This window comes from Anolis carolinensis, unplaced genomic scaffold, assembly GCF_035594765.1.
Source record: "Anolis carolinensis isolate JA03-04 unplaced genomic scaffold, rAnoCar3.1.pri scaffold_10, whole genome shotgun sequence".
NCBI lineage: Eukaryota > Metazoa > Chordata > Lepidosauria > Squamata > Dactyloidae > Anolis > Anolis carolinensis.
This window is the reverse complement of record NW_026943821.1, coordinates 10,456,133-10,482,517: the sequence shown is the minus strand read 5'-3', so window position 1 is coordinate 10,482,517 and position 26,385 is coordinate 10,456,133. Positions and strand designations below refer to the sequence as shown.

General features: G+C 43.4%; 1 protein-coding gene across 1 annotated transcript; it reads right to left on the bottom strand.

The window, feature by feature from the left end:
- Positions 1–300: 300 nt before the first annotated feature.
- coq8b (coenzyme Q8B) lies at positions 301–25,130 on the bottom strand. Its single transcript, XM_062962838.1, has 14 exons — positions 24,888–25,130; positions 19,290–19,523; positions 18,671–18,737; positions 17,058–17,135; positions 16,822–16,941; positions 15,618–15,703; positions 14,849–14,989; positions 14,591–14,672; positions 14,215–14,308; positions 13,300–13,441; positions 12,785–12,892; positions 12,599–12,664; positions 7,549–7,635; positions 301–5,979 (listed from the first exon to the last, which is right to left on the bottom strand). The coding sequence occupies exons 1-14, from the start codon at positions 24,990–24,992 to the stop codon at positions 5,677–5,679; spliced, it is 1,713 nt and encodes a 570-aa protein (XP_062818908.1). The 5' UTR covers positions 24,993–25,130; the 3' UTR covers positions 301–5,676.
- Between the last annotated feature and the right edge of the window lie 1,255 nt (positions 25,131–26,385).

The following is a 26,385-nucleotide window of genomic DNA, read 5'->3' as shown; positions in this document are numbered from 1 at the left end:
CTGTGGCACAGGTAAGAAATGTTCACTCAAATCCAGGTCTTGGAACAATGGGAGAAAGATATAAAAAAAGTTCATATGGCGAAACAAAAAAGCAAGGATAAAATCCCAAAATTTAAAAGATGATAGGAAAAGAGGGGGACTAGCCCTCCCAGATCTGCAATTATATTATGAGGCAGCCACATTGGCCTGGGTGAAAGACTGGGCCTCCCTAGAGAAGAAGAAAATTCTGGCTTTAGAAGGGGAAGACTTACGTCAGGGGTGGCACAGCTATTTATGGAAAGGGAAAATAAAGGCAGAAAAAAACTTTAAAAACCACTTTATTAGGGCAGCATTGATAAAAAGTATAGCAACAGATTACATACAAAAACTCCTATGTGGTACTCGCCACGCGAAGCATACCACAGAAGAGAAACCCCAAGCGAAAAGTGGATCACCTATAAACAATTACTAACAATTAACAACCAAGAGGTCAAGTTAAAATCATATGAGGAGATTAGAGAAATTGACCCAACCATAAACTGGCTTCAGTACTGGCAGATCAATGAAGAATACAAGGAAGATAAAAAGAAAGGATTTGAAATTCAAGAATCATTTTGGGACAAAATTTTACAGATAGACAAAAAATTAATAAAAATATTATACAGACAATTACTTATTTGGGCAACAGAAGAAGAGCAAGTAAAGGACGTGATGGTAAAATGGGCCAGAATAGTTGGACACACTATCAGCATGAGTCAATGGGAGGAGTTATGGATAAAGAAATTAGGGTATTCATATTCAGTGGAGATCAAGGAGAATTGGTATAAAATGTTCTACATGTGGTACTTGACTCCGAAGAAATTGGCATTATATAATAAAGGAAAAACGGATGAGAAGTGTTGGAAATCTGCCAATTTGTAATTTCACCAGTTGAAATTTTAATAGGTAGCATTCTAAACAAAAAAATTATTTTGGGTAATATTTTCATTTTTATTAATGCGATTCTACCGAACCAAGACAGTTTAAGCTTGGTAAATTTAGCCAGAGTATCCTTAACATTTTTCTTAATCTGATTATATTATCTCTTTCTAAATTGCCAATTTCTTTAGATATATTGATTTCTAAGTATTTTATTGACTTCTTTATTTTTATTCTACACAATCTCCCTTCTCTTATTTTCTCTTCCTCTTCTTTAGTATAATTAAATAATCAAATTTCTGATTTTTTTCCAATTAACATGAACCCCTGTGACTTCCTCAAACTCCGTTAAGTGTGTTTCTATTCTTTTTAACTGTTCTATTAGATTTTCAAGGGTTAATAGCGTATTGTCTGCAAATAAACATATCTTATATCTTCCCTCCCTCCCTATCCCCTTTATATTTGTATCCTCTCGTATCGTATTTTCTAATATTTCTATACCTATTGCGAATAGGGTAGGTGAAAGGGGGCGTCCCTGTCTTGTCCCTCGAGTTAATCTTATTTTCTCGGTTAGGCCATCGTTTACTTGAATTGCAACATAATTAGTTGAGTATAATTTCTCAATAAATCCTCTAAATCTCTCTCCTAATCCAAATCTTTCTAATATATTTTTAATGCTGTCCATGAAACACAATCAAATGCTTTGAATACATCTAGGGCCAATATCCCTGCCTTTGATTCCTCCCCCCCCCCCCCCCCCGCCCCTTAATTGTATGAATTTATTTAGTACTCTTCCCACTAGATTTGACATATTTCTTCCAGGAATAAATCCACATTGATCCTTTTTAATATAATTATATATTAAGCTATTTATTCTCTTTGCAATTATTGCTGTCAATATTTTAGCATTTCTGGTGTTCAGTCTGCAAGGGCTCCCACAAAGGATTCATTACAGGAATCTAACCTAGGCAAATCTAAGGTATGGCCTATTGTGACTAAGACAACTGTTACTAGACATGATTATGGTTGTAAAACATAGTTCGGGCAGACATGACTGTTCCATCCCCCAGAGGTTTAGTTTGCATTTTTCCATAGCTGTAGAAAATAGCACCTGTTTGTATTTGCTCCAGGGTTGCTGCAGATTCTGCAGCACTCTGATAGTTAGGCATTAGCAGTTTGTAGCCAGCTTAGCAAAGCTTCTGGCAGCCTGCAAATGTATCTTTTTGTTCTGGAGACCGCCCCTTTTCCTGGGGAAAGAAGGCTCCATTTTGAGAAGCCTTTTGCCTTCTAGACTGAAGAAGAAAGAACTTAGATGTGCTTGTGTGGCCAAGCCAGGCCAACTCTGACAAAGCCATCGTAAGTACTGACCTGCCTTTAAAACCAGTGCCGAGCATAGATAGGGAAGGACCTGTTCTTTCTAAAAATAGTAACTTGGCACTGGGGCAGAGAACATCTCTGGATTTCTTTATCACTGGAAGAAGCCCTACCAACTTCGCCTCAAAAACTAGCTTTGAGCTTAGATAGTTATAGACCTTTTTGATAGCAGCTCAGGGCTAGGGTAAAGAGGATCTCAGGATCTCTTCTCCTTTGGTGGAAGTTAACCCAGCAACTAAAGGGGAAAAGCAAGAAAGGAACATCTGCAAGGTTTTTTAAGTTGACTGTTTATATTTGCAACCTTAATTACGTGTGCCAAGGACTTTGTGAAAATAAAATTTTGTTTGAGTGTTCAACCTGAAGTGCCTTTGGTTACTGGGATTTCCAGAGCTTCTAAGTAAGGCCCCCACAGTTCACCTGGGCAAAGGAAGAAGCACATCTTAAAGCTTTAAAAGGTGCCTGGGTGTGACGGCATAATGACACCTGCACATCCCCAGACAATAGGACAATGGGAAAGAGCAGTGGTCCTAAACAGTACACCTGGCTCTTTGGTGAAGGTGAAACCATTCCCATCATTACATATCTTAAGGGATGTTGTTTAGAAGACAGAGCAAGCTTATTTTTGCTGCTTTAGAGGCTAGAACACAAACCAAAGGATTCAAATTATGAGACATTCTACCTACATATTAGGAAAAAATTATTTATTGTAATAATTCAATTATATAATATGATGTAGAAGGCTGTCATGGCCAGAATCACTGTGTTGCTGTGAGTTTTCTGGGCTGTATGGCCATGTTCCAGAAGCATTCTCTCCTGACATTTCACCCACATCTACGACAGGCATCCTCAGAGGTTGTGAGGCCCTCTGAGGATGCCTGCCATAAACATGGGTGAAACGTCAGGAGAGACTGCTTCTGGAACATGGCTATACAGCTGAGAAAACTCACAGCAACCCAATTGTAGAATAGTAGTAGACTCTCCTCCTTTGACCCCCTGGTACAAATGGAGATGCAATGGAAGTTTGCAGAAACTGTAGGGAAAAACTATGTGTGAGATTGCCACATTCAAGTGTAGGTTCGAGGTCCACGCCTCAACCTCTATGAAACAGGTTGGATGGGCAGGAAAGTTTTGGTGTGGATTCCTGCATAGTATTGATTCCTGCGTAGTATAGAACTTCCAGAAATCCCAGTCAGTTTACCAGCTGTTAGGATTTCTGGGAGCTGAAGGCCAAAAACATCTGGGGGCCCCAGGTTGAGAACCACTGTCCTAGATGGTCTTTTTGGCTCCTTCCAAATCAAAGACCCAATGAGTGGTACAAATACAAAGCCAAGTAGGGGCAGAACACTCGACAACTCCCCAACAGGACTCTTGAAGGGAAGCAGAAGGGAATGACCACCAATAAAGTTAAGAGGATAAGAACATGATTAAAAACTTGGAACCAAACTATTTTGGGAGACAGGAGGGACTTTCTGCTTTCTCTATGAGTAGAAATAAGATGTTGTATAACAGGATCCTGCAGAATGCAGTACAAAGGCAAATCTTTAGCGCTACCATCTGGATGCGTAACATGATGGAAAACTAGTAGAGGGTAAAGCAGGATCCAAATACCGAGCCAGTCTTGCTACTCAAGAACTCAGAATTTAGTCCTTTCTCCTGCTCATCTGGTACAAGAGGGGATGCAATGGAAGTTTGCAGACTGAAGGGAAAAACTATCTGTTGGATTGTATGTTGTGCTGTTCACATTGGAAAACCCTGCAGCTAAATCACCACTTCTTCCCCCGCATTCAGGGCTCGCACATCAATTGAGCTATTAATTTATTTTGTTTTCCGTTTGGGCAGAGGGGTTGGGCGCCCGCAATCCGTTGCCGCCTGCCCTGAAATAATAAAAAATCGAATCCCCACATTTCCCGACGGTTAAACATTGGAGCCACAAAACTGGGCAGAAACAGGAAGCCCTCCCACCAGGCGGGAGGGGTGCTTTTAAAACAACCACCGGTCCACTTCCAGGACTGCACGGAGTCAGGCACACACCATGCAATGTAAACACCTCAAAATTGCAACTCAACTTTCCTCTGCCCACCCACCTTTCCACTTCAGCCAAATTGTCCTACACGAAACCTCCCTTTAGTTTCTCTGGTCTCTGCACCTCTCTGTTTCAGTGGCAGGGAAGGCAAATTATTATTTAACCACTAGTTGATGTACTAGATATACGTACCATTGTATTGAGTTTTTGCTGCTAGAATAGCACCCCCATCACATTCAGTACTATAAAAATGTTTGATCTGGCTATACCTTACCCCCAACCCATAAGGTTATAGGAAAAAATAGTTTAAAGAGAGAGAAGGAGAATTGCATTGTTAAGCAGCACTACCGGAACCCATGAACAGTTTGCTGACCATGCGCTGTACATTCTTTCCTACACACTTTTTGACCACATCCTGCTGAACTTGCAACAATCTACTCCATAAGTAATGGCTTATCCTATTCCACCCATCTTGTTGATCTCCTGGTTGAGCATCTGGCATTGGTCTGGAGATACAGGGAAGTCCTAAAAGGTCCAAGAAAAGACCTCTGGCCTAGCCTGCAAAGGGTCTTTCTGGCTTGTAAGAAGTGAAGGCTGCCCTTTGGTGCAGCCCCCCAAACCAACCTCATTGCTGAGCTTATTTAAACCATTTGCATGGGAACAGGAAGCTTGAAAACAAGAAGGCCACCCATTCTCTTTTTCCATCCCACCTCCACACTCCTTTCCTCTGTGGCCAGGGGAGTGAACTGCATGTTATGGCACCATTCACATAACACATGGAAGGGTAAAGGGCGTCTGCTTCCTCTCCCCTGTGTATTTTGTCCCAATGCATCCCCATCGTTGACCACCCTTTATCTACATACAGCTCTTCCTCAAAGGCAAGTGCAAGTTGTGGCTGGAGAGGCAATTGGAAGAAACAAAGGATGGGCAGGACTGTCCAATGTTGAGCTAGAAGCACTTAAATGTCACCTCTGAAGATGGAATATCCATTGTCCACACATTAGAATCAGGAATCACATAACAGCACCAACCGAGAGTGTGTAGGAGAGCAACTAAGTGGAGAAGGATGAAGTTGCTACTCCTTGCCAATTTTCTTGATTCAAGAGAGGTCCCAATAGCTTTGAACAGTAAAACCAGAAAAGATAAAAGTAGACAAGGCAGCAAATGCCAAGGCAGCCCAGAATCCAGTCCTGGAGTGTGTCAAGTCAGCAGCTGGTACAAAAGCGGACTGGCGGGGAGAGATTCTGCACCACAATCGAGACAACGTGCTGTAGGATCGGGTCCAACAATTAGGCTTGATCTCAGTGCGGTAGAAATACTTTTGCCCTTCCAGTCCATTTCAGAATAATAACATATCACAGCCACAAAGCTGCTGTCTTGCACTATGACCCTTCCACCAATGCGGCATCTCGTCCCCGTGCAACATATTGGGCATAAGCCTTTTCGAACATCTCCCGGCAGGGGATGACGGCTCCAAGGCGAGCACAGATGAGGAAGGAGCCAGCCATCTTGCGGTGCAGAGAGTAGCTCTCCTCCGGCGGAGGGCTCAGGCGGTGCTTCAGCATCACCGGGACGAGGTCCTGGATGCCCCGAGTGGTGTTCTGGGTGCCGAAGTTGAAGGGACCGTGGGTGGAGAAGGCCTCCCCCAGAATCATCACAGCATCCACGTGTGCCTCCTCAAACACCTGCAGAGAACAGGGAGGTTTTAATTCCAACCACATCCTGCAAGTGACACTTTGGGGGGATGGATACGCATCCCAAGCCATTAAAACCAACTTTTTAATCTGAGATCCTACACCACTGAGATACAAGAATAGTTTTATACCAGAGGTGAGCAAAGTAAAGCATGCAGGACTCCAAAGTTTTTCCCCAAATGCTCCTTAAGAAGTATCAGGGACATTTTTGTCCCATTTCTCCCCCTTTAGCCACAGAGAGACCTTTTTCTAAAATAGGATGGCATTGGGTCACTTCCTTTGCTTAAAAAAGGGTTGTCATTGGTGCCATTTCTTGGCTGTTTTGCTTCTTTTGTTCCTTTTAGGGATGTTTGAGGGGATCAAGGAAGCAAACTGCAGCCTGCTGTTGCTGTGAGTTTTCCGGACTGTATGGTCATGTTCTAGAAGCATTCACTCCCAACATTTTGTCCACATCTATGGCAGGTACCAAACGCAGCTCCCAAACATGAATCAAGGAACATGAAAGGCACTGCAGACTAATTCAACCAGAGAAGTCAGCCATAGCAGAGCACTTGATGAACCCACCTGGACACAGCATATTATCTGAGAGCACAGAAATGCTGGACCACCATGTTAGACTACACAGAGAAGCCGCTGAAATCCACAAGCATGTGAACAATTTCCACAGAAATGAGGAAACCATGAAAACGAACAGATTCTGGCTACCAATATTAAAAAACTAACACCAGAGAGTAAATAACAAACAACATTAAGAAAACAGGGGAATTTGATAGCATTTTACAATTAAAGATACATGGCAAAATCAAAACAAACCTTAGGATTTACATAATTCCTATAGATGCCTATAGCTCAGGTATGGGCAAACTACACCCCTCCAAGTGTTTTTGGACTTCCAACTCCCACATTCCTATCAGCCTATCGGCTGTTAGGAATTGTGGGAATTGAAGTACAAAACATCTGGATGGCCGAAGATTGCCCATGCCTGCTATAGCCCATGCCTACATAACCACAGAAGAGATTCCAGCAGGTGGTGCTGTTCTATTTAACCAGATCAGAGACTGGGTTGTTGTGAGTTTTCCAAGCTGTATGGCCATGTTCCAGAAGCATTCTCTCTTGACGTTTCATCCACATCTATGGCATGCATCCTCAGAGGTTGTGAGGTCTGTTGGAAACTAGGCAAGTGGACCCCTCTTCACACATAGCCTGAAGAGGGGTCTTGAAGGGCTTTGCAGAAGGGAGACATGGATGCTCCTAAATCAACAGGGATTTAGATTGTTTCAAAAGGATCATGAATGTTTCTAAACAAGTTGGAAAAGGCATTGATATTAAAAGGAGATATTCCTATGAGAAGATTAACTCCTAACAGTACACTAATTTAAGGGGATAAAAACATACAGTATATTAAGTGGTGCTGGTGAAAATGAGACCCTGCCTTCTTTTGGATCCAGCAGCTATCCTGTTGCCTATTCCATGCCACACCATGCCCCTTTCTTGGCAGAGTTTCTTCAAAACCCTTGGCAAAGCAGACTTCCTTCTAACATTAGGCTCAGATGCACTCACCTTGGTCTCAAATCCCGTCATGAATTTAAGGTCTTTGGATTTCTGGAGGACTTTGGCCCTGTCCCCGTCAGCAGCCGCTCTCACCACCTATAGAATCATAGAATAGTAGAATTGGAAGAAACCTCATGGACCATCCAGTCCAACCCCCTGCAAGAAGCAGGAAATCGCATTCAAAACACCCCCGACAGATGGCCATCCAGCCTCTGCTTAAAAGCCTCCAAAGAAGGAGCCTCCACTACGGCCCGGGGGAGAGAGTTCCACTGTTGAACAGCCCTCACAGTCAGGAAGTTCTTCCTGATGTTCAGGTGGAATCTCTTTTCCTGTAGTTTGAAGCCATTGTTCCATTGTGTCCTAGTCTGCAGGGCAGCAGAAAACAAGCTTGCTCCCTCCTCCCTATGACTTCCCTTCACGTATTTGTACATGGCTATCATGTCTCCTCTCAGCCTTCTCTTCTGCAGCTTGTCAACATCTCCCTTCAACTGCGGTGCCCAGAATTGGACACAGGTGTGGTCTGACCAAGGCAGAATAGAGGGGGAGCAGGACTTCCCTGGATCTAGATGCTATTCCCCTATTTATGCAGGCCAGAATCCCCGTTGGCTTTTTTAGCTGCCGCATCACATTGTTGGCTCATGTTTAACTTGTTGTCCACGAGGACTCCAAGGTCTTTTTTGCACACTCTGCTGTCAAGCCACGCATCCCCCATTCTGTATCTTTGCATTCCATTTTTTCTGCCGAAGTGAAGTATCTTGCATTTGTCCCTGTTAAACTTCATTTTGTTAGTTTTGGCCCATCTCTCTAGTCTGTCAAGATCGTTTTGAATTCTGCTCCTGTCTTCTAGAGTGTTAGCTATCCCTCCTAGTTTGGTGTAGTCTGCAAACTTGATGATCGTGCCTTCTAACCCTTCGTCTAAGTCGTTAATAAAGATGTTGAACAGAACCGGGCCCAGGATGGAGCCCTGCGGCACTCCACTTGTCACTTCTTTCCATGATAAAGACGACGCGTTGGTGAGCACCCTTTGGGTTCGTTCGCTTAGCCAATTACAGATCCACCTAACCGTAGTTTTGTCTAGCCCACATTTTACTAGTTTGTTTGCCAGAAGGTCGTGGGGGACTTTGCCGAAGGCCTTAGTGAAATCCAGGTAGGTTACATCCACAGCATTCCCTGTATCGACCCAACTCATAACTCTATCGAAAAAAGAGATCAGATTAGTCTGGCATGACTTGTTTTTGGTAAATCCGTGTTGACTATTAGCAATGCCTGCATTTGTTTCTAGATGTTCGCAGACCACTTCCTTAATGATCTTTTCCAGAATTTTGCCTGGTATCGACGTGAGGCTGACCGGACGGTAATTGTTTGGGTTGTTCTTTTTTCCCTTCTTGAAAATAGGGACCACATTCGCCCTCCTCCAAGCTGCTGGGACTTCTCCTGTTCTCCAAGAACTCTCGAAGATAATGCCAGTGGTTCTGAAATAACCTTAGCTAGATCCTTCAATACTCTTGGATGTAGCTTATCTGGCCCTGGGGACTTGAATTCGTTTAGAGAGGCCAGGTGTTCCTGGACAACTTGTTTCCCTATTTGGGGTTGGATTTCCCCCAATCCTTCATCCATTCCATGTTGCGGAGGTTGAAGATGGCTTTCTTTTTGTGAGAAGACCGAGGCAAAGAAGGCATTAAGTAGTTCTGCCTTTTCCCTGTCCCTTGTCACCATCACTCCATTTTCTCCTCGCAGAGGCCCTATCGCCTCCTTGTTCTTCCTTTTTCTTCCAACGTAAGCAAAAAAACCTTTTTTGTTGTTTTTTATGTCCCTGGCAAGCCTGAGCTCATTTTGCACTTTAGCCTTGCGAACCTTTTCCCTACAGGAGTTGGCTATACGTTTGAATTCTTCTTTGGTGATTTCTCCCCTTTTCCACTTCTTGTGCATGTCGCTTTTGAGTCTTAGCCCAGTTAAGACCAAATTCTTTTCTGGTAATACCAGAAAAGAATTTGGTCATGCAGAAACGCCTCTAAATCAGTTGTTCTCAAAGTGTGCTCTACTGAGCTTTTTTCCCTTGGCCCCAAAAGCTTTTCCCCCTCACTTTCCTTGCTGCCCAGATCCTTTCCTCCTTGCCTTGCTTGCTTCCAATACCCCTTTTTCCTCCCATCGCTAAGAGGGTGCTTTGCATGGCCCTATGGGTTGTTGGTATGTATTATTATTACTATTTTATTATGACACAGCAAACAAGATAGATATGCTGGATTTCATATCACAAAATCACAAGTCGAACACTTCCCAATGCCTAGGACTGTGTGATGTATTTTCGGATGATGCGCGCAGATCCCACTAGGGTGGCCTTTTGCAGTTGGCAGATCGTGATTTTGTCAATGTCTATTGTTTCCAAATGCCGGCTGAGATCTTTTGGCACGGCACCCAATGTGCCAATCACCAGCGGGACCACCTGCACTGGTTTCTGCCAGAGTCTTTGAAGTTCAATCTTGAGGTCCTGATAGCGGCTGAGTTTTTCCTGTTCTTTTTCGTCAATGCGACTGTCACCTGGGATGGCGACATCAATGATCCAAACCTTTTTCTTTTCCACAACTGTGATGTCTGGTGTGTTGTGCTCCAGAACTTTGTCAGTCTGGATTCGAAAGTCCCACAGTATTTTTGCGTGCTCATTTTCCAATACGTTTGCAGGTTTGTGATCCCACCAGTTCTTTGCTGCTGGGAGGTGGTACTTCAGACATAAGTTCCAATGAATCATTTGGGCCACATAGTTGTGCCTCTGTTTGTAGTCTGTCTGTGCGATTTTCTTACAGCAGCTGAGGATATGATCAATGGTTTCGTCGGTTTCCTTGCACAGTCTGCATTTTGGGTCATCAGCTGATTTTTCGATCTTGGCCTTAATTGCATTTGTTCTGATGGCAGGCTCCTGGGCTGCCAGGATCAGGCCTTCTGTCTCCTTCTTCAGGGTCCCATTTGTGAGCCATAGCCAGGTCTTCTCCTTATCAGCTTTTCCTTCAATTTTGTCAAGGAACTTTCCATGCAATGTTTTGTTGTGCCAGCTGTCAGCTCTAGTTTGTAGTGCAGTTTTCTTGTACTGATTTTTTTTTGTCTGCTGTGCTTTGAGAAGTTTCTGATTTTTGACTTCAATCAAAGCAGGTTCTTCACTTTGCTTTACATATTCTGCCAGGGCATGTTCTTTGACTGCTTGTTTTAGTTTTAAGGGTCCTTTGCCACCTGATCTTCTAGGCAGATATAGCCGGTCAACATCACTGTGAGGGTGCAGTGAATGCTGAATGATCATGAGGTTTCTTGTTTTTCTGTCCAAATTGTCCAGTTCCACCTGTGTCCAATTTATAATGCCAGCAGTATATTTTATGACAGGTATGGCCCAGGTGTTTATGGCCTTGATGGTGAGCTTGCTTTTGAGAATTTTTCTGACCCTTTGTGTGTATTCTTTGCTGACCACAGTTTTCACATGTTCATGCTTGATGTTGTCCAGCTGTAGTATGCCCAGATATTTATAGGCCTCTGGCTGGTGACACTTTATTGTTTGGCCATTAGGCATATTTATGCCCTCACTTTCAGTGATTTTTCCTTTCTTCAATGCCACTGTCCAAACCAAACTCCATGATGATATCAGTGCTAAAAATTCGGACAGTGTTGGTCAGAGACTGGATTTCAGTTTCCGTTTTCCCATACAGCTTCAGGTCATCCATGTATATCAGATGTGAAATTTTGTGAGATTTCTTAGATGTTTGATAGCCGAGATTTGTTTTTTGTAAGATTGTTGACAAAGGGATCATGGCAATAATGAAAAGCAGAGGGCACAATGAATCTCCCTAGAAAATTCCTTTTCTGATGTTAACAAGTCCATAGCTTTCATTTCCAACAAACAGTTCAGTTTTCCAGTGTTCCATCATGTTTCAATGAAGGTGCCAATGTTTTACAAATCCCGATGGCGTCCAGGCACTTGATGATCCAGCTGTGTGGGAGTGAGTCAAAGGCCTTTTTGTAGTCAATCCACGTCATGTGAAGATTAGCTTTTCGGCTCTTACAGTTCTCCAGAATCATTTTGTCAATCAATAACTGGTCTTTTGTGCCCCTGCTTTTCCGTTTGTTGCCTTTCTGTTCAGTTGGCAAGATATTTTTTTCTTCAAGATAATCTTGAACTTTGTCAGCTATGATGCTAGTCAGTAGTTTAAACATAGTGGGCAGACACGTTATTGGCCTGTAATTTCCAGGTGCTGCTCCTTTTGCTGGATCCTTTTGTATCAGGTAAGTTCTTCCAGTTGTTAGCCATTCACTGATACTTCCTTTCTGCAGCATCTCATTGAATTGTTGCGCCATTTTTCCATGTAAACTAATCAGATGTTTGAGCCAAAATCCATGAAGTTGATCACTACCAGGCGATGTCCAGTTCTTGACTTTATTATTATTATTATTATTATTATTATTATTACAAAAGCTGGATGGCCATCTGTTGGGGCTGCTTTAATTATGCTTTTCCTCCATGGCAGAAGGGGGTTGGATTGGATGGCCCCCTGGGATCTTCCACTGAAATACAGTTAAATTTATGTTGGTCTAGAAAATTTCGCTTTATTATGTTGGGCAAGTTTGCTCTAGATGCATCATCGGTGGGATTCAGTGTACTCTCTAGCTGTAGGGTAAACTATAACTCCCACTATGGTGAGTCAGTCCCCTCAAGCTCCTCCAGTAGGATGAGTTAGTCATATGTGCCAAGTTTGGTCCAGGTCCATCATCGGTGGAGGTCAGTTTCCCTGTTTGTGGATGAACTACAACTCCTATAAATCCCTCCAAAGACCTCCAATATTAGGGGGAGGGCTATTGGTGTCTCCTGAGTAGTGGGAGCTATAGCTGTTTGTGGAGGCAGGAGCTTGACTGTGTAAGTAGACACCCCAGCCACACACACATAAATATTTTCGCGTTTATTATGTGTGTATGTGTATGTATGTGTGTGCTTCAAAAAGAGCTCCGCGGCTGAAAGGTTTGGGAACTCCTGCACTAGGTACTAGGTTAGAATGCCCTACCTGGGAATAAATTCAGCACTTACCTCAATGTAATCATCTGTGAACTCTTTGCTGAAGTCTCGACTGGCCCCAAAGTCCAACAGAGTAACCTGGAAAGAGCACAGTGTTAGACATGTCACTAGTATTACATGGGTCTGAAGGAAGGAGGGATTTGAGTCTCATAAACCCTCCATTCCTAAAGGAAAGGGTTCCTCCTCTTCCCGCCACACCTTGTGCCTCTTAGCATCATAGAAGAAATTAGACCAGTTTGGATCGGTTTGCATGAAACGGAATTCAAACAGCTCCTGGAGACACAGGCGAAGGATGTGCGAGCAGATCTAGAAAGAGGAAAAGACAGCCTGTCCGCATTTCAGCCTTTTCGCTGTACAAAATACTTCACTGTATTTTGTTGGCCACCCCAAGTCCGGGGAGATGGTGGTGGGGTTGAAATAGAATGTATTATTATTATTATTATTATTATTATTATTATTATTATTATTATTATTATTTCTCTTTGCTGAATCAGGAATGAACCTTCAGCACGAGTCAAATGGCTTGGAAGGAGCTGGCCATCCCTCTAGAGCAGGCATGAGCAAAGTCTGTTCCTCCAGGTGTTATGGACTTCAACTACCGGCTGTTAGGAATTGTGGGAGCTGAAGTCCAAAACACATGAAGAGCCAAAGTTTACCCATGCTTGTTCTAGAGTAATTCCACAAGCAGCAGTCTATTATATTCCGCCTCTCACCTCGTTGCGGACCTCCTGGTCGAGAGCCTGGCACTGGTCAAGGGGGACCCCCTCAATCAGCTCCATAGATAAGACTCTCTTGGTGGAGAGCTCATCGATCACCTCTGGCACCTCAAAGAAGGGATCTCCTTCCAAAAGCTGCCTGTGGAAAGAAGAGAGTGGCTAAGAAACCCTCGGCATGAAAGCTACACTCAAAATTATGGCATATTATAACAGAATGTCTACACTCAGCAAGCAAGAGTCCAAAAGTGGCAGGCTAAAACCTGGAACCTCAATCAGTGGCTGAGGACAGATGAAAAACTCTCCTGGGCACACAGAAGACTAGGCAGCTTGGAAGGCACTGAACACACTGCGCTCTAGCACCATGAGATGCAGAGTCAATCTTAAGAAATGGGGCTATAAAGTGGACTCCGTGACATGTGATAGTGGAGAGGAGCAAATCACAGACCACTTACTACAATGCAGCTAAAAAAGGCACAATTCTTTTGAGAAATACTGTACAGTAGAATCTCGCTTATCCAACCTTCTCTTATCCAACGTTCTGTATTATCCAACGCAGTCTGCCTTTTAGTAATCAATGTTTTTGTAGTCAATGTTTTCAATACATTGCAATGTTTTGGTGCTAAATTTGTAAATACTACATAATTGTCATTACTACATAATGTTACCGTGTACTGAACTGCTTTTTCTGTCGATTTGTTGTAAAACATGATGTTTTGGTGCTTAATTTGTAAAATCATAATGTAATTTGATGTTTAATAGGCTTTTCCTTAATTCTTCCTTATTATCCAACATTTTTGCTTATCCAACATTCTGCCGGGCCCTTTATGTTGGATAAGTGAGACTCTACTGTATGAAGGAAGCATCCCAGAGGGAAAGAAAAAGCCCAGAGTCTAGGGATTTGTTCTTGGCTACCTGAACCTCCTGGCACAGTCAGCTTCCCGTTCGTAGTCACATTCCCATTCCAGCTCCTTCTGCAGGACTTGCAGAGTGTTGTCTGCAAAGAGACCTAGAAAGAGGAAGAATATGTTTGCATGAGGTGACAAATCTTAGTAGTTGCCTATTTTCCTTTGCAAAATAAAGCTAGTGTGAAAATTCCATACACTTCCAATTTTACAGGCATCCTAGGATGTAAGGACCCCAGTGGATTAATGGGGTCCATACTGAGTAGATCTCTTTCTGGATGAAACAGTTTTCGCAACACAGCAACTCTTGTGGCCACAAGAAGTTACAGGATATTCCCAAACTCCCCCCAACCTGTTCCTTCTCACTCACAGACCACAGGAATTACCTTCGGGGAGTGCGACACTCATCTTGAGTATGGAGAGAAGGTTATCCACATCACTTCGGATACTCTGAGCAATACCTGGATACTGCAGGGAAAGGTAGAGAGAAAAATACCTCTGCAAACCAGGACTGGCTAAGCTGCCAGTCCAAAGTCTTTGGACTTCAGGCATGTAGCCAGTGTCTTTTCTCATCATAGAGCAATGGTGCATTCTAGACTGCACACACAACCAGTCCTCCCAATTCCTTCCCAGCTCAGCCTTACCTGGATCTTCATTGCCACTTCCGTCCCATCCTTCAACACTCCAAGGTGCACCTGTCCAATGGAGGCGGCTGCAAAAGGTGTTTCCTCAAAAGAGGCCACTTTGTCCCGCCAGTCAGTGCCTAGTTCTTCCACCAGCACCCCCTGGAAAGCCATAAGAGAACCTCACAGAGGGCACCAGAGCTTTTAAAATAATTTTCATTCAGAAAGAGGTACCACCACTTATACCAGACTCAGGGCACCACAACTATGACACTTGCTATGAGGCTGAACATGAAGATGTTTTGAGGCCACACAGAGCCAAACAGTTGTGGGCAGAATAACTTCCCAGCAATGGCTCTAAGAATATAATTTTTCCTGTGCCCACAACCTTCCTGATTATTGGTCCCTTTTCTTCTTCCTCTTTCCTGATTCATGCCTTTCCAAGGGCTGGGACACAACAACATGTACCCAAAGGTGACCACATCCAGCTTCTATGCTGTAGATCAGCGATTCTCAACCTGTGGGTCCCCAAGTGTTTTGCCCTACAACCCCTAGAAATCCCAGCCAGTTTGTTTACCAGTTGTTACGATTTCTGGGAGTTCAAGACAAAGACATTTGGGGAGCCACAGGTTGAGAACCACAGTGTAGATGATCACAGCACCCATTCTCAATATCCACAAGGCGCCTTCATGCAATCCCGCCCACAGCTGTGACATGAGATGGCCTTCAGCTATTGAGCAATAGTCTTCCCCACCTTCTCTCCCTAAATAAGCACACATGAGTGACCCACCGTCATCTGAGAGGGTGGCATGAAGTCTGCACTCTGACGCACACGCTCGAAGATTCGCTGCAGCTGAGGACTGATGAAGCTGTTGTCTGTGGGGAGAAGGATAAAGAGCAGGTATGCTTTTCTTCCATGTCAAAAGCAACTTGAGAAACTGCAAGTTGCTCCTGGTGTGAGAGAATTGGCCGTCTGCAAGGACGTTGCCCAGGGCACGCCTGGATGTTTTGATGTTTTTACCATCCTGTGGGAGGCTTCTCTCATGTCCCTGCATGGGAAGCTGGAGCTGACAGACGGGAGCTAACCCGATCCCCGGATTCGAACTGCTGATCTTTTTGGTCAGCGGTTCTGCCAGCACAAGGGTTTAACCCATTGCATCACATGGGGCTCTTAGCGGGTATGATGACCATCACTTGTTTTACTGGAGTGTAGGAGCACTACCTCCAAGAGATGGCAAGATGTGTTGAGTCATTAGTAAGATAGGAAAAAAGAAGAATCACCAGTTTTCTTTAAGTAGCGATACTTCTTTACACCATTTTTGTTCCTGGGTTATAAATATATTTCCTAATTTGCTGTCAAAGGCTTTCATAGCCAGAATCACTGGGTTGCTGTGAGTTTTCCGGGCTGTATGGCCATGTTCCAGAAGCATTCTCTCCTGACGTTTCACCCACATCTATGGCAGGCACCCTCAGAGGTTGTGAGGTTTGTTGGAAATTAGGCAAGTGGGGGTTATATATCTGTGGAATGTTCAGGGTGGGGAAAATAACTCTTGTCTGTAGGAGGCAAGAGTGAATGTCACCTTGATTACCATTTATTTCTAGCCATGCAGCTTCAAAGCCTGACTGCTTCCTGCCTGGGTGAATCCTTTGTTGGGAGGTGTTAGCTGGCCCTGATTGTTTCCTGTCTGAAATTCCCCTGTTTTTCTGAGTGTTATTCTTTACTGCACAATTAAACATGAAATAGCACTTTCAAACTAGGAACTGATTTCTTTTCAAGTGCAGGTAATGGCCACTCCCTTATCCTATCCTGTCTGACAGACATCTCACATTGAGAGTCAGAGAAAAACTCTGGACAAATGAGCCTGAATTTCAGAATTTAAGCTCATGTGAAGGCAAGACTCTGAATCAATCTGTTTCCAGTAGTCTCCTGTAGGGAATCACGGGAAGGTGGGCAGAAGAAATGAAAGGGGAGGAAGGAAAACTTCCATCCATACCTTGAATGCTGAGCATCTGGCCAATCTTGAGGGCTGCCCCACGCATCTTGCAGAGAGTGTCCACAATCCGCTCCGCATTGGCCTCTGATAGGAAGGGGCTGGATTCTAATAAGCTGCCATCTGCAGAGATAATTGCAGAAGAAGAGGCAGAGTCTAGAGCAAGGTAACAAAACACCTGCCAGCTCCATCACCGCTGCCATTGGTGGCACAGGGGCTTTTGCTCCCCATTTCCTTACCTTTGGATTTTTGCTCTCCATTAAAAGAGTTCTTTGCCACTTCCACCAAGGCTCCAAGTCCCAAACCCACAGCCAGCCCTAGAAAGAAAAGACCAGATTAGATGATGGTCTGGCTCCTTGGATCCTCTGTGTCAGGAGAACAAAGCAGCTGGTGTGGCCAAGAAATTGCCCCACAGTTGTGGGCCCAAAAGCATTATTCCGGCACCAAGTTGACAACTACTATGGCATCTAAATACAGTCCACAGTTTAACACACACCTTAAAGCCACACTGGGAATACCTTGTAATGGTACTCTGAAATGACTTTTTAAAAATCCAAATATACGTAGCCCGCCTTGATTTGTCAGCCTTTCCCTATGTATCAATCCTTCAAATTAATCTGTATCTTGCAAATAAACAAGAGGAAAAGGTTTAACTTCTTTAAAAATAGGCAGCTTGGCTACAACAGGGCATTATCACTATGTTATGGGAATTCCTGGACATTTTGAGAATTATAAGGCATAGTTTAAAAAACATTTAGCAATTTTGTGCTTAGCTCAACCTGATGTAGCTGTGCATTGTTGATCTAAAGACCATTCATACCTGGGGCAGTGTCTGCCAAAAACCATAACCTTGGGCTTGGAATAATTTATTGTCAGATATTCCTCTTAGCAGTGGGTAATGCCAAAACCTTCAGAATTTTTTTAAAACCCACCTGAGTGAAGGGGATGAGCATAGAATCGTCATAGATAGATTATAGATAGAAACCAAACTTATAAGTAATCACAACAGAGGGTTGCTGTGAATTTTCCAGGCTGTATGGCCTTGTTCCAGAAGCATTCTCTCCTGACCTTTCACCCACATCTATGGCAGGCATCCTCAGAGGTTGTGAGGTCTATTGGAAACGAGGCAAGTGGGGTTTATATATCTGTGGAATGTCCAGGGTGGGAGAAAGAACTCTTGTATGCTTGAGGCAAGTGTGAATGCAATTGGTCACCTTGATTAGCATTGAAGAGCCTTGCAGCTTCAAGGCCTGGCTGCTTCCTGCTTGGGGAAATCCTTTGTTGGGAGGTGTTAGCTGGCCCTGATTGTTTCATGTCTGAAATTCCTCTGTTTTCTGAGTGGTGCTCTTTATTTACTGTCCTGGTAGACAGATTTTGTTCATTTTCATTGTTTTCTCCTTTCTGCTGAAACTGTCCACATACTTGTGGATTTCAATGGCTTCTCTGTGTAGAGGAATTCCAGACATGAAACAATCAGGGCCAGCTAACACCTCCCAACAAAGAATTCCCCCAGTCAAGAAGCATCCATGCTTTGAAACTGCAAGACCGTTCAATGCTAATCAAGGTGGCCAATTGAATCATTCACACTTGCCTTAAGCAGAGAAGAGTTTTTTCCCCACCCTTGATAATCCACATATATATAAACCCCACTTGCCTAGTTTCCAACAGACCTCACAACCTCTGAGGATACCTGCCATAGATGTGGGCAAAATGTCAGGAGAAACTACAGCCTGGAAAACTCACATTAAGCCTTTGACAAAACATAGTAACAACAGATATCAATATTAACCTCTCTCACATGAACACATACATGCACATGCTCATCGTCAGCTGCTCATACCACAAAGCTCACCTCCAAAGTTTGCAAAGCGCCCAACGCGTGTCACTGGCACTTTCCGCTCCCGGGCCCTCTCACTAAGCTGAAGAATAAAGCAGAGATCAAAGAAACAGAAAGCAGAGCCAAGCAGATGCCAGAGAGAGACACCTGTTTGGGAGCTTCCCAGAGGCACCTATCAAGCAATAGAAACAGAATGTGAGGCAATACAGACATGCCTTCATCCTATCCAGAAGGTAAGTGATGATTTCAAATATTATTCCAGCTCTGGTCCAAAGTGAAAACTAAGTGTTAGGGATGCAGATATCTCTGGACCACAGGCAGTTAATCCTTATTCTGAGTTTACATTTGATGATGCTCTTCTCCTGCTGCTGATTCCAGAATTGCACTCCTGACAGACTCCCAAACCAGAGTGCTACTTATATAAGAAAAATTATAGTTTATGGGTAGAGACATCCTCTTGGTACATGTCCCTTCTGGTCCTTCTGACATTTGGAAAAGCAAAGGAGCCTGCTGAGCCACGTTCTTCCACTGTCTACAGTCAGTTGGGCAATGGCTGGTGTAATGGAAGCAAGCCTCAAGGAGAGGAGGGTAATAAATTTATTTATTATTTATTTATGCAAGAAATAAGCCTTACCTTTTGCCTCACTTTTACCATGCTCTCCGGGTCTTTCTTGGGCCGAGATTCCCTGGCTTTCTGGATGTCCTCCATTGTCAGGCCTCGGGATGATGCAGTCTGATGAATCAGGCGGGGATGCCCTACACTGGGACCAGCTGAACAACCTGAAGGGTTTGTGATGGGGCTTCCTTCCCATACTGAGCATTTCCTCTGGCAAGGGACACTCTCTTTTTGGAGAGATGCCAGCTGCTCCTGAGAGTCCAGTAGAAAAACAAACCACGGCCTGTTAGTTTACATTACAAACATCCTGCACAGACGCCTAAGTACTTTCCAACCGCATCAATGGCTTTTAAGAGCAAAGAAAGACCCCTGATTCCAGGGCTGACATCACTCGGGCATAAATTTACCACTCATCAGCAAACTATAACTGCCAGGATTCAATAGCATTGAGTGGTGGCAGGTAAAGCAGTGACAAACTGCATTAATTCAACAGTGTAGATCAGGCATGGGCAAACTTTGGCACTCCAGGCGTTTTGGACTTCAACTCCCACAATTCCTAACCACCGGTAAGCGGTTAGGAATTGTGGGAGTTGAAGTCCAAAACGCCTGGAGGGCCAAAGTTTGCTCATGCTTGCATAGGTGAACCCCTAGTCCTTCAGCTTCCATCTATGCAATTGAAAATTACAGCCTTTACAGTACTAGAGTGGAAGAGAGATTTATTCAATCAGCTAGGTACTGTTAGATTACAATCCCTAGCAGCCTCTGCTAGCTGTTATAAAGGTGAGGAATGCTGGGAAGTGTAGTTCTGATGGATCGGACACTCGGCTGAGAATGGACATTACAAAGTGCAAAAAAGAAAGTACTCTGCCAATTGAGCCTGATGTTTAACTGATAAGCAGTGGGATCTCTATTAAGGCTGGATGTGTTAATCAGCTTACTTGGGATCATTCGTGTATGGGAGTCAATGTTTGCAAGCAAGCCAGGCAATCTTGAATCAACCGTGCGATAAAATGTGGATCATGAATATTCCAAAGAAAAATATGAACAATTATCATCCTTGGAAGGTGTATCTACACCAGGCATGGGCAAACTTGTGCCCTCCAGGTGTTTTGGACTTCAACTCCCACAATTCCTAACAGCTGGTGGAATCATAGAATCGTAGAGTTGGAAGAGACCTCATGGGCCATCCAGTCCAACCCCCTGCCAAGAAGCAGAAAAATTGCATTCAAAGCTCCCTTGACAGAAGGCCATCCAGCCTTTGCTTAAAAGCCTCCAAAGAAGGAGCCACCACCACACTCCAAGGCAGAAAGTGTCATTGCTGAACAGCTCTCACAGTGAGGAAGTTCTTCCTAATGTTCAGGTGGAACCTCCTTTCCTGTAGTTTGAAGTCGTTGTTCCACGTCCTAGTCTCCAGGGCAGCAGAAAACAAGCCTGCTCCTTCCTCCCTATGACTTCCCCTCATATCCTGATACACGGCTATCATTTCTCCTCTCAGCCTCCTCTTCTGCAGGCTAAACATGCCCAGTTCTTTAAGCTGCTCCTCATTATGTGGCCAAAGTACTTCATCTTTGCCTCTAATATCCTTCCCTCCAGTGAGCAGCCAGGTATTATTCCTGGAGTCTTCTTGCGGTCCAAGGCACTCTCAGGATTTTTCTCCAACATGTTTTAATCTTGTCCCCATGTAAGCTGTCCCGAGTCCCTTGGGGGAGATAAACTTTATTTATAAAAATAAAGTTATTATTATTATTATTGACACAACAACATTGCATGACATAGTAAACAAGATAGATATGCTGGATTTCGTATCACAAAATCACAAGTCAAATGCTTCCCATGTGTCTGTTATTATTATTTTACTGTATGACACAGCAAACAAGATAGATATGCTGGATTTCGTATCACAAAATCACAAGTCGAACACTTCCCAAGCGTCTAGGACTGTGTGATGTATTTTCGGATGATGTGTGTAGATCCCAGTAGGGTAGCCTTTTGCAGTTGGCAGATCGTAATTTTGTCAATGTCTATTGTTTCCAAATGCCGGCTGAGATGTTTTGGCACGGAACCCAATGTGCCGATCACTACCGGGACCACCTGCACTGGTTTCTGCCAGTTTTTGAAGTTCAATCTTGAGGTCCTGATAGCGGCTGAATTTTTCCTGTTGTTTTTCATCAATGCCACTGTCACCTGGGATGGCAACATCAATGATGAGTTCCAATGAATCATTTGGGCCACATAGTTGTGCCTCTGTTTGTAGTCTGTCTGTGCGATTTTCTTACAGCAGCTGAGGATATGATCAATGGTTTCGTCAGTTTCCTTGCACAGTCTGCATTTTGGGTCATCAACTGATTTTTCGATCGTGGCCTTAATTGCATTTGTTCTGATGGCTTGCTCCTGGGCTACAAGGATCAGCCCTTCTGTCTCCTTCTTCAGGGTCCCATTTGTGAGCCAGAGCCAGGTCTTCTCCTTATCAGCTTTTCCTTCAATTTTGTCAAGGAACTTTCCATGCAATGTTTTGTTGTGCCAGCTGTCAGCTCTAGTTTGCAGTGCGGTTTTCTTGTACTGGTTTTTTGTCTGCTGTGCTTTGAGAAGTTTCTGATTTTTGACTTCAATCAAAGCAGGTTCTTCACTTTGCTTTACATATTCTGCCAGGGCATGTTCTTCTTCTTTGACTGCTTGTTTTACATGTAAGAGTCCTCTGCCACCTGATCTTCTAGGCAGATATAGCCGGTCAACATCACTGCAAGGGTGCCGTGAATGATGAATGGTCATGAGTTTTTCTTGTTTTTCTGTCCAAATTGTCCAGTTCCGCCTGTGTCCAATTTATAATGCCAGCAGTATATCTTATGTCAGGTATGGCCCAGGTGTTTATGGCCTTGATGGCGTTGCCTCCATTGAGCTTGCTTTTGAGAATTTTTCTGACCCTTTGTGTGTATTCTTTGCTGACCACAGTTTTCACATGTTCATGCTTGATGTTGTCCAGCTGTAATATGCCCAGATATTTATAGGCCTCTGGCTGGTGACACTTTATTGTTTGGCCATTGGGCATATTTATGCCCTCACTTTCAATGATTTTTCCCTTCTTCAATGCCACTGTTGAACATTTGTCCAAACCAAATTCCATGCTGATATCAGTGCTAAAAATTTCGGACAGTGTTAGTCAGAGACTGGATTTCAGTTTCCGTTTTCCCATGCAGCTTCAGGTCATCCATGTGCATCAGATGCAAAATTTTGTGAGATTTCTTAGATGTTTGATAGCCGAGATTTGTTTTTTGTAAGATTGTTGACAGAGGGATCATGGCAATAATGAAAAGCAGAGAGGACAATGAGTCTCCCTGGAAAATTTCTCTTCTGATGTTGACAAGTCCAAGTAGGCATACTTTGATGTTATCTGGACAGTGGAGAGCACTGTATTCACATCTTTCATGAGAGGTGCCAGGTGTCTCTTGGGCACTGTTTTTAGAGTTGGGAGCTGCTTTCTTACTGCATTTGCTGCAGCATGGGCCATGATTTTATCCTTGAGCTCTTGTTGTTCAGCAAGCGCTTCAAGTGCTGGTTCTTCAAATTCTTTCAAAAGCTCCACAATTTCTTCTGGTTCAATCTGTTCCACCATTCCAAGTGTTATTGGAGTATCTGCTGCTGTCTCTGCTGTGGTCTGATGGTAATTTGCTTTGCAGATTTTCTGAATTTCTTCGAGTTCAACTTCACTGAACACTTTGTTTCTGATTATGAATCTTCATTGGTCAGCCAGTTGGGGTTCTGTTATCTGTGAGTCAGGGTACTCTTGTTTCCACAGTTGATGAATCCTTTTTTGGTAGCCGCGCTTTTGAGGTTCAGATTTGTAATAGCATTTCGTAACTGTGCGGTTTTCTGGCATATTTCTGTCACTTCTGTGACTGTTCATTTGTATTTTGATTCCGTAGCCCACTTGTCGATGAATTGGCAGCATTCACCGTGGTCCTTTTTATCCTGGGCGATGACCGAACCAGTATAGACTCCGTTTTGGTTTGATTCTCCATAATGCTAAGGGGTTAGGTGCTCTTAGTTCCACTCCTCAGCTGAGACCTCACTGGCTTGATTGGACCTGCCAGTAGTTACACTACCACCAGCACAGCTCTCAGCATCATTGGAGCAGTTAAGCACCCCCACCACGACAAGGTGGCACCTACGGGGGGTTATTATTATTATTATTACTATTATTATATAAAAAGCATCTATCTTCCTTCGCTCAGCCTTCCATATAGTCCAGCTCTCGCATCCATAGGTTACTATGGGGAACACCATTGCTTTCACTATGCGGACCTTCGTTGCCAGTGTGATGTCTCTGCTCTTCACTATTTTATCGAGGTTGCCCATTGCTCTCCTCCCAAGAAGAAAACGTCTTCTGATTTCCTGGCTGCAGTCTGTGTGCAGTAATCTTTACGCCTAGAAATACAAAGTCTGTCACTGCCTCCATGTTTTCTCCTTCTATTTGCCAGTTATCAATCAGTCTGATTGCCATAATCTTGGTTTTCTTGATGTTTAACTGCAATTCAGCTTTTCCAATTTCTTCTTTCACCGTGGTTAGAAGGTTCTTCAGCTACTCCTCGCTTTCAGCCATCAAAGTGGTATCATCTGCATATCTAAGGTTGTTAGATGTTTCTTCCAGCAATTTGAACTCCAGCTTTGGATTCATCAAGCCCTGCACGTCGCATGATGTGTTCTGCGTACAAGTTGAATAGGTAGAGTGAAAGTATACAGCCCTTCCGTATTCCTTTCTCAATCTTGAACCAGTCTGCTGTTCTGTGGTCTGTTTTTATTGTTGATACTTGGTCATTATACAGTGTTTGCAGACCCCTTCCTTAATGATCTATTCCAGAATCTTTCTTGACCAGACGGTAATTGTTTGGGTCGTCCTTTTCCCCCTTCTTGAGTATAGGGACCACATTTATTTATTTATTTATTTACGATATTTATATCCCACCCTTCTCACCCCGAAGGGGACTCAGAGCGGCTTACAAGTTATACAATATACAGTAGAGTCTCGCTTATCCAACATAAACGGGCCAGGAGAATGTTGGATAAGTGAATATGTTGGATAATAAGGAGAGATTAAGGAAAAACCTATTAAACATCAAATTACATTATGATTTTACAAACTAAGCACCAAAACATCATGTTATACAACAAATTTGACAGAAAAAGTAGTTCAATACCCTGTAATGCTATGTAGTAATTACTGTATTTACGAATTTAGCACCAAAATATCCCAATGTATTGAAAACTTTGACTACAAAAATGCGTTGGATAATCCAGAACGTTGGATAAGCAAGTGTTGGATAAGTGAGACTCTACTGTATTATATTATTAGCATAACACAATATAAGCATTATATTTGCCCTCCTCCAATCTGCTTAATAACTTTATTTTGTACCCCGCCTCCATCGCCCCGAAGGGACTCAGGGCAGCTTACATGGGGCAAGGCCCAACAACACAGTTAAAATGTAATTACATAAAAATGCAAATTCACAATGCAATCATAATAAAACAACATTATAACAACAATAAAAGCCATCCCCAAGAACTCTCAAAGATTTCCTGATTGCATGTAAACACAGCTCCCATCCTACACAGACTTACCCTCCTGTGGCTGGTGCAACTGACACTGATGGGCTGCCATGGGGTTGCCCTCCCATTGAGAACAACCCTGGCCCCCAAACACTGGATCCCCCTTTTCCAAGGCATCTCAGGTGTGCTCAAGGTGAAGGATCTAGGGTCACTAAGAAGCCTGACTCGGAAATAGATGCATTAAAAAAAATTCAAATACTGCCGGCTTCCAGTTACCACCCACTCCTTCTGCGCCAACTTCCGGGTGGAAGCTCAACGAGCAGGAAAAAGTGGCCAATCACGAGTTAGTGCGTCATTCCGCAAGTTTGCAGCGGAGGCAGCCAATCAGACGCCAGGAGCCGAATGTTCTCTTCCCTCCCACCTTCATTCATGTTTTCATCCTTAAAGCATTCCAGGCTTAGACTGGATAACAGCCGAAAGGGGGGGCGGGGGGGGGGGATCAGGATTCCATCTTGCATCAAGTTTTGTTTTGGATCAGATAGTATATTCTTGTCTGGGGATTTGGGGAGTTATAGTACAATTTTTTAAAAAAAGATTGACACTGGCAATAGAAGTACAGTAGAGTTTCACTTATCCAAGCCTTGCTTATCCAATGTTCTGGATTATCCAACACATTTTTGTAGTCAATGTTTTCAATACATCGTGATTTTTGGTGCTAAATACGTAAATACGGTAATTACTACGTAGCATTACTGTGTATTGAACTACTTTTTCTGTCAAATTTGTTGTATAACATGATGTTTTGGTGCTTAATTTGTAAAATCATAACATAATTTAATGTTTAATAGGCTTTTCCTTAATCTCTCCTTATTATCCAACATATTCGCTTATCCAACGTTCTGCCGGCCCGTTTACGTTGGATAAGCGAGACTCTACTGCAGGGATCCCCAAACCTTTTAAAGAGGCGACCAGTTCACGGTCCCTCAGATCATTCGAGGGCCGGACTATAGTTGAAAAAAAACCTATAAACAAATTCCTATGCACACTGCACATCTCTTATTTTGAAGTAAAAAAAACCAAACGGGAACAAATACAGCCTCAGTGTTAATAACAATCATAATCATAATAAAAAATAATAAAGGTTGGAAGAGACCTGTCAAAAGTCAGATGCCAATTAGAGAGCAAAATAGAGTTTATTAAAGCAACAGTCCAAAAAATAGCTCAACAAACTAAAAAGACTTAAAACACTTAACTTTCAGTGTTATTAAGTAGAACAAGCGGGTAAAACCCCAAAAAACAAGAACTGGCAAATAACCCGAATTAGCCAGAGATATCGTCGTCTCACCCGTTCAGTCATTTTCGACTCTTCGTAACCTCATGGACCAGCCCACGCCAGAGCTCCCTGTCGGCCGTCACCGCCCCCAGTTCCTTCAAGGTCGAGCCAGTCACTTCAAGGATACCGTCCATCCATCTTGCCCTTGGTCGGCCTCTCTTCCTTTTTCCTTCCATTTTCCCCAGCATCATGATCTTCTCCAAGCTTTCCTGTCTTCTCATGATGTGGCCAAAATAC